At 42.3% G+C, this 14,734-nt stretch overlaps 1 protein-coding gene across 1 annotated transcript in view; it reads right to left on the reverse strand.

The window, feature by feature from the left end:
- ik (IK cytokine) overlaps nucleotides 1-14,463 on the reverse strand; it is a 54,262-nt gene extending 39,799 nt beyond the window's left edge. The window contains exon 1 of the mRNA XM_034177560.1: nucleotides 14,287-14,463. Coding sequence (XP_034033451.1) covers nucleotides 14,287-14,296 — 10 coding nt within the window. The 5' untranslated portion in view covers nucleotides 14,297-14,463. The remainder of the gene's footprint in view (nucleotides 1-14,286) is intronic.
- Between the last annotated feature and the right edge of the window lie 271 nt (nucleotides 14,464-14,734).

Here is a 14,734-nt window from a genome sequence, read left to right on the forward strand (position 1 = left end):
GGAGCAGGTAGGATGAGGTCATCAGCTAACCGCCAATGAGAGTATGGATTCTGGTTGAAGGTATTTGGACCATTCTTCTTTACAAAACATCTCAGGTTTGTTGGTTTTCAAGCATGGACAGCCGGCGTAAAATCACATCACAGATTTTCAATAATATTCAGGTCTGGGGACTGAGATGGCCATTCCAGAACATTGTACTTGTTCCTCTGCATGAATGCCTTAAGGTGGGCTTACACTGTGCGAGTTTTGGCCCTTTTTCAACCGATTTTTCACTTGTGCAAGAATTTTTTGGATCGCGCCGAGTTTCAGCTTAATCGTGCGCCCTGCATCGTGCAGTCTACATGGAGTAACGAGATGCGTTTAACATCTCACGACCAACTCCCGATCGGGAATCGTATGGTCGGATGAAAATCAAACCTGTTTGATATTTTGGTCGGCCGTCGTGACTCGTGAGGGTTTCGCGCTGTTGAAGCAGCGCTACAACCTTCTACGCGCTGATTACCTTGTGCACTGTCCATGAGCAAACACTGGAGAGAGCAAACAGTGATCTCATGTAAAGTCTTGTGTTTTGTTTTGTTTTTTGCGTTCCCTCACAATAACCTAATATCATATTAAAGTTTATGCCTATCAGCGCGCACAGTGAGTGGAATCAGGTGGGGGGAGACTGAACGTATATGCGCGCATGCACAGACAGCAGACAACAAGACGACAAGAGGATTTACGACAGATGAGGGAGTAAGTTGCTACACCTTGCACAGCTGTATGACTCCGTATGAAATATAGTTTTTTTTATACAACAGTGTAAGTAGCAACACCTGTTATGAATGTTTGTTTTCTTTTTTTACCGTCCTCTCGTGAATCATGTTGCTGTCTGCTGTGTACGCGAGCGCATATACATTCAGTCTCCCCTCACCTGATTTCATTCACTGTGCGCACTGATAGGCATGAAATAATAAAAAAAATAAAAAATAAAAAAATTAAAAAAGCTTCTGTTACATTTTGCTTCTGGAAACACGAGCCCTACGTGTGGTTTTTGAACTTACGTGAGCAGTCAGATCGCATCAGAGCATCGGGCCGTACAGTGTGAGACCATGAATCGTGCGCTCTGAACTTTTAAACCCTGCGGTTGTCGCACAGTTTGAGCTGGAGCCAAGTACAACGACTGAAAATATCATACAGTGTATGCCCAGCCTTATTAGATTGTGAGCAGTGTTTAGGGTCATTGTCTTGTTGAAAGATCCACCCCGGTGCAACTTAAACTTTGTCACTGATTCATGAACATTGTTGTCAAGAATCTACTGATATTGACTGGAATCCATGTGACCCTCAACTTTAACAAGATTCCCAGTACCTGCACTGGTCACAGCATGATGGAACCACCTCCAAATTTTACTGTAGGTAGCAAGTGTTTTTCTTGGAATGCTGTGTTCTTTTTCAGCCATGCATACCGTCCCTTGTTATGTCCAAATAACTCAATTTTAGTTTCATTAGTCCACAGCACCTTATTCCAAAATGAAGCTGGCTTGTCCAAATGTGCTTTATCATACCTCAAGTGACTCCGTTTGTGGCGTGTAAGCAGAAAAGTCTTCCTCTGCATTACAGCATCATACAGCATCTCTTTGTGCAAAGTGTGCTGTATAGTTGAACGATGCACAGAGACATTATCTGCACCAAGATCACGTTGTAGGTCTTTGGAGCAGGTCCGTGGGTTGACTAAGACTGTTCTAACCATCCTTCACTTCAGCTTATCTGAGATTTTTCTTGGCCTGCCACTTCGGGCCTTAACTAGTACTGTGCCTGTGGTCTTCCATTTTCTCACTATGTTCCTCACAGTGGAAACTCATAGCTGAAATCTCTGAGATAGCTTTTTGTATCCTTCCCCTAAACCAGGGGTGCCCAAGTTTGGTCCTCGAGATCTACCTTCCTGACACTCTTAATTGTCTCCCTATTGCAACACACCTGAATCCAATCAAAGACTCATTAGCAGGCTTTTAATGAGCCTTTCATTGGATTCAGATGTTTTGGAGCAGGGAGACAACTAAGAGTGTCAGGAAGGTAGATCTCAAGAACCGAACTTGGAGACTTTCTGTAAATACTACAAACTTCATTTCACTTCTCAAATATCAGTGTGTTTGTCTGCTATATGATATATTTAACTGAAATTTCTGATCCAGACATCCAATGATTTATAAAGGAAAATCATGAAAATTATCAGGGATGCCCAAACCTTTGCATAAAACTGTATTTATATGAATGTTAAAGTCACCAATATTCAAAATGTTATCTGCACTAGTTGACAAGTTAGAGATAAACTTTTATATTCACTGATTATTTTTACTAGAAAGATTATTGTCACTAAGTTACCTTATATTTTGTTTAGGAAGTCCTCTTTCAGTTCAGAAAATCATAGATACATAACCAGACATGCTGTAGTAGGAAATGTTATGTTACCTGTGGCCTAATGCAATAAAGAACACTGTCATATTTAGGGGTATGAAGGAATGGAATTTATTCCCGGAATACATTAAACTTATTTCAAATGAATGCTCTTTTAAGGAACTTCTAAAGCAGTATTTGCTGACATAGCTAGCAATCCGGGCTTAATTAATTTTTTTTTTTTAATCATTTAGGGTTTTTCATGTATATGGATTGACTAGATGTGATGATTAATTTGACTGGACGTTGATTGGTTTTATTTTTTTTATATTTGTGACCCCAACAGCTAATAAGGTAAACCTAGATTTATAAATAAAAGCAACATTCCCGCCTTGCTTCACACCACAAGAAACATGACTAAATGTGTACGCCGGTGGGCGGACCTCATTCAAGGGGAGGACAGCTGTAGGTTTAAGCCAGGTTTCACATAACCCAATCATATCTAAGTGGTGATTCACAATTAGATAATTAATCAACAATCATTTTGAGTAACATTTATAAGGTGCATGGAAGTAGGTTTAGGTTTGAGACATTCCACGCAGATTGTAGGAAGCAGACATGAAATATTTAATATTGCTGGAACAACCACTGGGCCATCCTCAATTTCAATGTCATCCAATGTAGTAATGGCTATCAAGTTTGCAAAGCATATCCCTCTGTGAGTTTTATGGATACGTCTGCCTCAGTCTCAACTTGACCACAGTCTCAACTTGATAAATTTCCCTCCCTGAAAAACCACTATCACCATTGTGGGTTTTCTGCACTAAATTCCCCGCTAAGCTAATGGATTCCACACCCGCATTTGTCATAAGCCTTGCAGGGTCTCTAATCACCTGCTCCGCGACCTGCTGTAAAATCCTAATGTTACTCTCCCTGTAGAGCTCTATGTTCACAGACAGGATGGTGGTCCCTTCGCTCGTAGGGTGGAGGATGTCCAGCATCAGCAAGTCACGGCAGCCCCGGAACAAAGGCCAGTTATCAATAAAACTAGAGTCTTGCTGTCTACAAAACTGTGCCAGCCACCTTTTTAATGATGTCACCCTGTTAAACACCTCATCATTACCCCGGGAGGGGCCTACTAATTGATGCCGACACATCTACCTGGCAAAGTCACAGGTCATCTTTATATCCATTTTTGTGACGTCTGAGTGCTCCATCCTGACATCATTGGCACCAACGTGAATACTATGTGACTATATCTCATGTCATGTTTCTTAGTCTGTTTACCCTTCTGCAACATCAGTATGCTGAGGTGGGAGGCAATGTCGCAAGCTCTGGCCCCAAGAATAGATTTAACATCAGCCGGCATCTGTAACCTGACTTTGCGGGTGATAGAATCCCCTATCACTAAAGCCCGACGTTTCGGCCTGGAGACAGGAGTGGAAGTCACTCGTGGGCTCAAAAAACTGATTTCAGGCATATCCAGGGGAGAAAATCTGTTCATAGTTCGCAGAGGCGAGTATAATTTGGGTGCCACAACCAGGCGCCAAGCCTCACGTGGCCTTCTCCGCTTAACCACAGTCCGAAAACTGTCCTCCACCGCCGGCATTTCTGGGCTGATGCCAGAAGGCATGCCAGCCGGCCCATCATCAACCTTATCTAGAGTGCCTGTAACATCTATCTCCACTAAACTAATAAGTTGTTCTACCTTATGGACACGGCTCACTAAAAAAAGCCACCATTTCTGCCAGCATCATGCAAGATTTCATAAGAACACCTAAGACTCCTAAAACTCCTAATCCACTCCAAAAATTAACAAAGCATAAAAAGAATAAAATAAAATAATAAAGTAAAAATAAAATAAGCTCAAAGTCACAACAAAAGTCAACCAAGCTAAAACACAGCTAACCGCTAGCACGTAAAATAGTTAGCTGCTGCCGGACCAACCTCCAACGAAGCTGCCGCTGAAAGCCGGTCTCGGCCCAATGCCAGCTGGTAAGCTTAGTTTGGCCTGTAGCGTCCCGGCTTCCCCACAGAGATGACAAGCTAACTGCCGATTTGATGGCGGCTTCCGCCACTGCAGGAGCCTGGCTGGCAGCCTCCAGCGAGTCGCGGGCCTGGATGGCAGACACCGATGAGCCGTGGGCCTGGTTAGCGACCTCTGGCAAGCCACGGGCCTGGTTAGCGACCTTCAATGAGCCACGAGCCTGGATAGGGCACCGACCGTGGGCCTCGCCGGCGGACTCCAAACGTGGCCGTAGGCTGTAGCAAGCAGTACGGCCGTATGTACACTGACACCGACCGTCTTCTCTGATTGATTTTTTTATTCAAATAAAATGTAAACGTGTAAGATAATACAATCTAAAAATGTATTAAATAAACATGGATGCATAAATATAGTGGGTAACACAAAAAAGCATAAAGTACTTGTTTCCATTATGGCCAAACAGTAAATAAAACACACATCAACATAACAAACAAAGACAAATGTGACCGTAGGAAGGTCCAACAAACAAAACACAATTAGTTTAATAATAAATAAATTGACTATTTTCCAGTTGGGACGTTTTGCAAAATAAAAAGTTTTAACCCTGACTCTGATTTGACTGTTAAAAAGCTTAGTACCGTGTACATAAAACTGGAAGCACCAAAGGATTTAACATGGGGAATGACTAGAGACAAGTTGCTGGACCGTGTGTTCATGCTATGTTGGTCGGCTGTGAAATTGAAAGAATCAATCAATCAATCAATCAATTTTTTTATATAGCGCCAAATCACAACAAACAGTTGCCCCAAGGCGCTTTATATTGTAAGGCAAGGCCATACAATAATTAAAAAAGAAGAGGACAAATAATGAGGGGACTGGTTATTTACGATGTTAAACATATTAAGTTTTAACTGTTGAACTCTAAGCTCCACTGGCACCATATCGACCTGTCTGAATTCGGCTGGACCTATATGGGTCCAAGGATGAGTGGAGAGGAGGAAATGCATGATTTTCTTCTGCATAATCTGTAACCTCCCCTGGTTTTGCTTGGTCAGGCCATCATACCAAGCAGAACTGGCATAATCCATATGACAGTGTATTAGAACAGACATAAGAAGTTTTTTGTATGCTGATCCAAAACATTTGGCCTGTCTATATAAGAACTTTAATTTTGCACTGGATTTGCTGATCACTTTATCAGCTATCAAATCACCAGATAGGGTGTGGTCTAATGCCGCGTTCACACCGGGCGCGACGCGAGCGACTGCAGCCACAGGTTGCCATGTAATCCCTATGTAAGGACGCGTTTTGGCGCCAAACCGCGCAGCGCGACGGATGGAGGCGAGTGAAGCGACACGAGTGAAGCGATTTTGAGCGTTTTGCGCGTTTGTAGCACGATATTGCGTCGCCTCACGTCGCGCTGCCCTCCTCCCCAAGTTCAAAAATCTGAACTTTTTCGTCTGGTCGTGCCGCGATGACCAATCAGGGACTGAATATGTAGTGACGTGGAGATGTCTGGAGTTTGACTGAAGATGTGAACATGTCCTGTATCTGGTAGCAGCCTGTGAGAAGGACGTATGTCTCTTTTGTCCTTTATTTCACAATCATGACAGAGTTTTTGGAGCGAACAGCAGTACCACAGCAGCGGGGAGCGGAGTTTCTTTTTATTTTTATTTTACATGCGCGCATGAATCGTCCTTATTTTACTTATTAACTACACACCTGTATAAAGCAAATGGTGACTGGTTTCTAAACACAATTATGACAGAGTTTTTGGAGCAAGCAGCAACCCTACTTGCAGCAGCGGGGAGCGGAGCTTTTTCCTTTTCTTTTTTGTTTTACGTGCGCGTGCAAGCGAATCGTCTGTAGAGAATATTTTATTAATTAACTACACAGATGTATAATAAAACAAATGGTGACTGGTTTCTAAACACAATTATGACAGAGTTTTTTGGGGGAAGAGCCAGCTACAGCAAGCAGCAGAGTTTTTTTTTATTTTTATTTTTTTATTGTTTACATGTGCGCGCGCGAACGGGACAGTTGATCCTCAAACTGGGTCCCGCAGAGGTGGAAGGACCGCTGAAAGCGGCCGTCACCCCGACACAGCTCCTGCAGCAAATAATGATACTCTCTGTATTGGGAGCCTTTCACAACAACTCGCTCTGTGTGATCAAGGTCCATCATGATAGCTTCACTGACAACCGGAGCCGGCGAGCGGAATGGAAGCTCCTCCTATTTGATGACGCACCGGGGCGAATTTTCGCAGCGAAAGTCCACCCAAGCAGAGCGACACACCGGGCAAAGGAGGTGCGTCCGTCGCCTGGCGACCCACGCGAATTTGTAGTGTCTGATCGCGCCCGGTGTGAACGCGGCATAAGTCTAGACCAATGTATTTTACACAGGATTTACAGACAGTTTTGTTGCCAGCATGAAACGTCTACAGTGTCATTTACCGGGAGTCGTTTTTTGGATCCGAACAGGACAGATTCTATTTCACCAAGATGGAGAGACAGTTTGCTGTCAATTAACCACTCTCTAACCAACTCGAGTTCAGAGGACAGGGCTTACTGAATAGCTGTCACATTTTTACCAGCTACTCATAAAGCAGAGTCATCAGCATACCAGAACAGTTTGCAGCGACCTGCTGAGGGCACATCATTCATATATATGAGAAAGAGCAGTGTTCTCAGGATAGAGCCCTGTGGTACCCCGCAGGTAACTATAGCAGGTGTAGATAGGGTGCCTCCTATATCCACAGTCTGCAGCCTTCCATCAAGGTAGGATCTGAACCATTCTTTGGTTGATTCATTGAATCCCAAAGCTTTAAGTTTATGTAATAGAATTTTATGTTCCACAGTGTCAAAGGCTTTTTGTAGATCCAGCAGGGTCATACCTATGTAACTGCTTTAAGTCTTGTTCTGATTTGACAAATTCCAATCGGTGGATAAGACATTTATCTGTGGAATATTGTGATCTGAAACCAGATTGAAAATCGTACAATAAATTGTTGTCGCCCAGATGGCATATACAGATTCATATACATTTTTTTCAAAGATTTTTGATATATCGCTCAATACCGAGACTGGCCTATAGTTGCCTGCCTCTGTCTTAGAGTGCATTTTGAATATAGGAGTGATTCTAGCAGATTTTAAACCAGATGGTAGTTTTCCACTATTAATTGATGAATTTAGAATATAGGTTAATGGAGTAGAGATGAACTTGGCACCATCTTTAAGAAAACATGCAGGTATACGAGGTCTGTGAGAACGCTATCTGACCTTTTTATTTTTTTCAAAAACTATATGGATTTGAATCATGTGCGCTTGCATCAGACAAGCTTGAACCTTCATGTGCATGCGTGAGGTTTTTCACACCTGTCGGTTGCATCATTCGCCTGTGGGCAGGCTTTGAGTGAGCACTGGTCCACCCCCCTCGTCGGATTTTTATTGTTTAGGAATGGCGGAGCGACTGCCGCTTTGTTCCATGAAAAATTTTTCAGAAACTCTGCAATACAGCCAGATGGAAACCATTTGGAAGATTCAGATGGCTTTCGTGAATATTCTATCAGTATCACACGGATTAAGGGCCATTAAAACTGGATTAAAAATGGCCCACGGCGGCGGAGGGCGCACCGCGCCCCGAGCAGCCATCGACAGGCTGGAACGAGCAGATCACTTCCAAATTTAAGGCTCTGTTGATGCAGGACATCGTGTGACTAGCAGAGAGGTTTCAGAAGAGGTCGGGATCAGCACTTTTGTAATGAAAGACGTGCGGACGGATTCGCGCTTCGCGACGCAGCCGCTCATGGTGCAGGACAAACAACACCTCTGTGTTGGAAGTCTCACAGGACAAGTTGGAACATGCCCAGCTGTTAAACAATTTCTCGGATACTCACTCGACTGAAAAGCCACAGAAAGCCGTCTGAATCTTACGAATGGTTTCCAACACGGAGGTGTTGTTTGTCCCGCGCCATGAGCGGCTGTGTCGCGACGCGCGAATCCGTCTGCACATCTTTCATTACAAAATCTCCTTTAACAGTGGAATGTGCCGATAAAGTGCTGATCCCGACCTCTGGCTGCTCAGGGCGCGGTGCGCCCTCCGCCGCCAAAGGCCGGTTTTAATCCAGTTTTAATGGTCCTTAATCCGTGTGATACCGACAGAATCTTCACCGAAAGCCATCTGAATCTTCCAAATGGTTTCCAGCTGGCTGTCTGGCAGAGTTTCTGAAAAACATTTTCATGGAACAAAGCGGCAGTCGCTCCACCATTCCTAAACAATAAAAATCCGACGAGGGGGGTGGACCAGTGCTCACTCAAAGCCTGCCCACAGGCGAATGACGCAACCGACAGGCGTGAAAAAACTCACGCATGCGCATGAAGGTTCAAGCTTGTCTGATGCAAGCGCACATGATTCAAATCCATATACACTCAACAAAAATATAAACGCAACACTTTTGGTTTTGCTCCCATTTTGTATAAGATGAACTCAAAGATCTAAAACTTTTTCCACATACACAATATCACCATTTCCCTCAAATATTGTTCACAAACCAGTCTAAATCTGTGATAGTGAGCACTTCTCCTTTGCTCAGATAATCCATCCCACCTCACAGGTGTGCCATACCAAGATGCTGATTAGACACCATGATTAGTGCACAGGTGTGCCTTAGACTGTCCACAATAAAAGGCCACTCTGAAAGGTGCAGTTTTATCACACAGCACAATGCCACAGATGTCGCAAGATTTGAGGGAGCATGCAGTTGTCATGCTGACAGCAGGAATGTCAACCAGAGCTGTTGCTCGTGTATTGAACGTTCATGTCTCTACCATAAGCCGTCTCCAAAGTCGTTTCAGAGAATTTGGCAGTACATCCAACCAGCCTCACAACCGCAGACCACGTGTAACCACACCAGCCCAGGACCTCCACATCCAGCATGTTCACCTCCAAGATTGTCTGAGACCAGCCACTCGGACAGCTGCCGAAACAATCGGTTTGCATAACCAAAGAATTTCTGCACAAACTGTCAGAAACCGTCTCAGGGAAGCTCATCTGCATGCTCGGCGTCCTCATCGGTGTCTCGATCTGACTCCAGTTCGTCGTCGTAACCGACTTGAGTGGGCAAATGCTCACATTCCCTGGCATTTGGCACGTTGGAGAGGTGTTCTCTTCACGGATGATGCGAAAGAGATGTGTTGCACTGCATGAGGCAAATGGTGGTCACACCAGATACTGACTGGTATCCCCCCCCCAATAAAACAAAACTGCACCTTTCAGAGTGGCCTTTTATTGTGGGCAGTCTAAGGCACACCTGTGCACTAATCATGGTGTCTAATCAGCATCTTGGTATGGCACACCTGTGAGGTGGGATGGATTATCTCAGCAAAGGAGAAGTGCTCACTATCACAGATTTCGACTGGTTTGTGAACAATATTTGAGGGAAATGGTGATATTGTGTATGTGGAAAAAGTTTTAGATCTTTGAGTTCATCTCATACAAAATGGGAGCAAAACCAAAAGTGTTGCGTTTATATTTTTGTTGAGTGTAGTTTTTGAAAAAAATAAAAAGGTCGGATACTTTTCTAACAGACCTCGTATTGTCCAAACCAGTTGCCTTATTCAAATTTAGTTTTAACAAATAGTCCAGCATGTTGTCTTCAGCCACTCTTTGCAGACAAAAAGAGTTAGGTTGAACATTTTTACCTTTATAAAAATTTCCTATATGTTCTGAACTGTATTTACCGGAAACTTTGAGGTAGATGGCTAACTAGATTTGAGGCAATTGTGGAAAAATAAGAATTAAAAATATGTGCCACCTCCAATTTGTAACAATACCATTTTTGACCAGATCTATAGTGTGGGCTTTTGGTTTTGTGGAAGAGCCCAAACTATTTCATACCTTCCACAGTTTTTTGGTTGGTTTTATATTCCTCCACCTTATCTTTATAATACTCAGATTTTGCTTTATTTAGTAGTTGACCTTGTTTCTCAGCTCATTGAATTTACTGTACCAGGTAGAATCCTTTGTTTTCACACATTTGTGAATTGCTTTGTTTTTTTTATTAACCATATGGATGATTTCAGAAGACATCCATGGATCAGAGTTGTTTTTATATGTACAGACTTATATGGAACAATCTTATCCAGTGTAGACATAAACTTATCTTTAAAACATTTCCATGCACCTTCCACTGAAGTGTTGTGGAGCACATCGCTCCAGTCAACCTGGTTTAGTTCCGTTTCCAATATATCAACCAAATAGTTTTTCATACATCGAAGTCTTTTACAAGTATGTTTGTGTACAAGATTTCTCTTGCACTTCCTAGCACAGTATATAATTTGATGGTCACTGACCATGATACTGGATACACCACTATGTGTTATCCTTTTTTTTTTTTGCATCAGAGACAAAGATCAAGTCAATTACAGTGGCAGTACTACTGGTTTTCCTCGTAGGCTCAGTTATCAGCTGTGAAAGGTTAAAAGATAACATAAAATGGTGACTTGTGCAGAGCACTGCAGCTTTTTGATTTCATGTCTACATTAAAATCGCCTTATATAATACACTCCTGAGATGCAAAACTCTGACAACTTAAACTTGCTTGTTCAAGTTTATCAAAAAAGTTCATTTGTCTGGGAGTATAGACCTCCAAGACAAATGGACTTTTTTGCCAATTACAATTGGCTGAGTTTTAGGTAATAGTAGTTCAAGCCACACTGCTTCAATGTCGGCTTCCAAGTCCTTTCTGCGGCTGAACGTGATGTCACCTCGAATGCCGTCGCCCTTTCGGTTCTGGTCGCTGTATATGAAGTGGTATCTGGGGATGTCCACCCATTGTCTTTTTTTTATATACAATAGGTACAATAAATTTATGTGAAATGACTAAAGACATTTTCACAAGATGTTCGCCAACATTGCACATATCGAGTAACAGAATAACTCTGTCCATTATGTATTCATCCTGCAGAAGGGGCGCAAATTATAGAGTCTGACTGCCACAGGTAGGAAAGACCTCCTGTAGCATTTATCTCCCGATTGTCACAGCAGTCTGGGATCGGCTGTCATGTGGTCACGGTGGTTTGTGGTCGGCTGTCATGCGTTGGTTTGTGAACTGTATCAACAGCCACTTTAAACAAAAAAAAAAAATTCTTATTAAACTATGTAACTGACGCCAAAATGAATTGTATATAGGTTACCACGACAACAGGAATATGATACAAAATTTCCTTTGTTCTTTTTGGTGAATAATTGCACGATTATTTAAGGCAATGAGTAACACGGCTTTACAGCTTAAGATGTTTCTTTTATTTTGAAATTACCTGTGCTGAAGAGGAAATAGGTCATGTAATCGCATGACCCGGAAGGGAACGTGTGTAGAGCGGGAGAGAAAAAGATGAGGAAAGTCAGAGCAGTACGTAAAACTCAGATAAAGACACGGAATTTGCTTATGGTATCATTCTATTACTGGTCAAACCGGTGCACACGGTAAAAGTTATTTTATAATGCTGTTTTTGTCTTGTTACAGGCAAAATGTGTGATTTAGGTTTAATGTCGATATGAATATGAGTTTGAAATGTAGCATTTTGTCATTTTAGTTTTCATGGTGTTCCACGGGTGTTCCCCATGACTGTTCCATGGCTGTTACACGAGCTGAATAAAAGAAATAAATGTCTGTGGACATCAGTAAGGAGCGTGAAGTCCTTTTGAGCAGACCAGCGTAGTTACAAACTCAACACATTAGCTTGTGATTTTCATTTCATTAAGTAATTTAGAGCTATGACGTTAATATCATCGGTCATGTGGCCAGCAGATTAACTTTGTTTTTTTTCTTTTAGCAGGTTTGATGATTGATCTGAATATTTTAAAACAATTCTCCATTCACGCACATTAATCCTCATTTTGAAGTAAATTACTCCTTGAATCCAGCTGTGCTAAAATACAAAATGGATGAAATGGAGCAAAATGGGGACTGATAATTATGAAATGGGGGGAAAATGTCATGAAATAGAGCAGACTGACTGTAAATATGAGTAAATTAAGTACTTTTATTTATATTTTGGTGTGTTTTTTTGTGGCATTTTGGAAATGCGCTCCATACATGTACGCTAGAGTCCCTTGATTGTGACACTAATTTAACACAAGTGTGACCTCTCAAAAGTATGACTTGACTTTGTTCAGTAAATCTTTCTATAAATGGTCTTTGTTTTTGTCTGTGAATTTTGCACTGTGTCTATGAACGGTCTTTTTTTGTCTATGAATGGTCTGTGTTTATGAATAGAAGGGTTCGCTGTTGTTTACTTCCGCCTTTCCAACACATGCACACACAGATGGTGGGCAGAAAACTCCAGACTCCAAGCAGATGCACTGAGAAAACACACGGGAAGATGACTTCAGACTACGTGTCAACTCTTGATCCCAAAGATCGAAAGCGATATTGTGAGAAATTAAATCTTGGAGACGACGACCATGACGGATTTCAAGTTTTTGGTGGCGTACAATTATTTTATCAGTCGTCACGTGATTGCTGTTATCAGTCTGTTGATGTCTGTCTGCGATCTTTCTGCTGTCTGGTCTCATCTCAGTGGGCTGAGTGCAGCAGCAGGACGTGCTCCGAAGTTGAGCAACTTTTTAAACGCGGTCCCAAAAACACACTTGTGCACAGTCTGGCCAGTGTGCACATCGTGCGTCAGACTGCAGGTCATTAAATGCAGTTCTTTGTGTGTGCTTGGTTGAAACAATGATGGAGAAAAAACGAACCAAAGGTTTCTGTGACCCAAAAAAAAAACCCACAATGATGCGCCGCTTTAATTATATACACCCCACATCGATTACATACACCTGTGTGGATCACATGACTTCCCAAAAATAAAAAGAATAATACATTTTTAACAACCTGAAAGCCACCAGATCAGTTCGAACTGGACCCTGGGTTCCTGGACAGTCTCCTCTGTGTTTCTCCTCGCTGGTTTTATTTCTTCCACAGCTTACAGCCATTTTGACGCCGGTGAGGCCAACTTCACACCTTGTGTTTGTCCGTTTGCCTGCAAAATTGCTCTTTTGCGTGTTAAACTGTTTGATTTCAAAATGAACCGAAAAGCAGATGGTTGTTAGTTTGCAGCCCTCATAATAACTTCAGTCACAGTTCATCACCTTAAGAGAAAACCAAAAGAAAAAAGAAAAAAATACAGACGGGGAGGTTTGTTTTTAATGTGATTAGTTTGAACACAGGGTGAGCTCATGTGCTCCATCTTCACCTGTACAAATCCAATTCTGAGCCAAACCACATCTGATCCTTGAGGCTAAACGCTGCAATTGTAGTCCATCTTGATTGTTGTCCATCTGGATGTGCTGTGTGTTTTTTTTTTTTTATGCACGGTGATGATCTGTCAGCATGTGATGGATCACTGAGTTCACGGTTTGAACATCTTCAAGTATTATAGTATTATCAGCGGCTGCAGAAGAGCTTTCTGACTACCACCGTGGCCCCGCCCAGCGCGTGACGTCGCCTTACCCTGACGCGCAAGGGATGCTCCGTTTATACGTACATAAAACGTATACCATGAGCCAGACCTATTTCATTCTTTTGTATTTGCGCGTTTCACCATTTTATAGCTAATTTCTTGGGGGGGGGGGGGGACTGTCTTTATTCTAGACATGCTCTTTACGAAATCTACCGTAATTTTAGGCCAATTTTTCGCTCCATTTCGTTACATTTCACCACCATTTCTTAATTATCAATTCTCATTTCGTTCAATTTCGTATTCTAGTATGGCCCCCTCGAACCCATTACTACATGAAATGCGAACAAATAATAAATCAGATTTTAAAATAATCCAAACATTTAATCAATCAGTCAATCAGATTAAAGACGACAGTTTAGCACAGGGTTGGGCTTTCACAGAAATGTGCTAACATAATGTGCTTACATTCAGGCATCTCAGCGACGACTTTGTGTCCGAGCAGATGAAAATATAAAGTTTGTTTGTTTTAGCGTGAAGAAAAACAAACGCAGGATGCTAACAGCTATTAGCTCCTGCGCAACACCAGCGGTCGAGTTTCCGAACACCTCGGGCCGCCACAGCGCCCCCTGTTGGACCGGAGTCAAACTGGAAACGTGACGTTTCTTGGGAAAATGTTTTGTTTTTTAACCTGACTTTTTTGTGTAGGCTATCAGGAGCTAATATTAGCCACCACGGCTAATTGTTCAGTCCACAGATCAGTAGTTCAGTCAAGCTCACTGAACTCGTGAAAAAAGCCTCTCATTGGTCAATATAGATCACGTGATAATGATTCCAAGCGGTCACTTTTTTTTTTCACAAAACTTTCAACAAATGCAATAACAAACAGTAAATGAACAAAAAGCAAGGCCACAAT

Source organism: Thalassophryne amazonica, chromosome 9 (genome assembly GCF_902500255.1).
Source record: "Thalassophryne amazonica chromosome 9, fThaAma1.1, whole genome shotgun sequence".
Taxonomy (NCBI): domain Eukaryota; kingdom Metazoa; phylum Chordata; class Actinopteri; order Batrachoidiformes; family Batrachoididae; genus Thalassophryne; species Thalassophryne amazonica.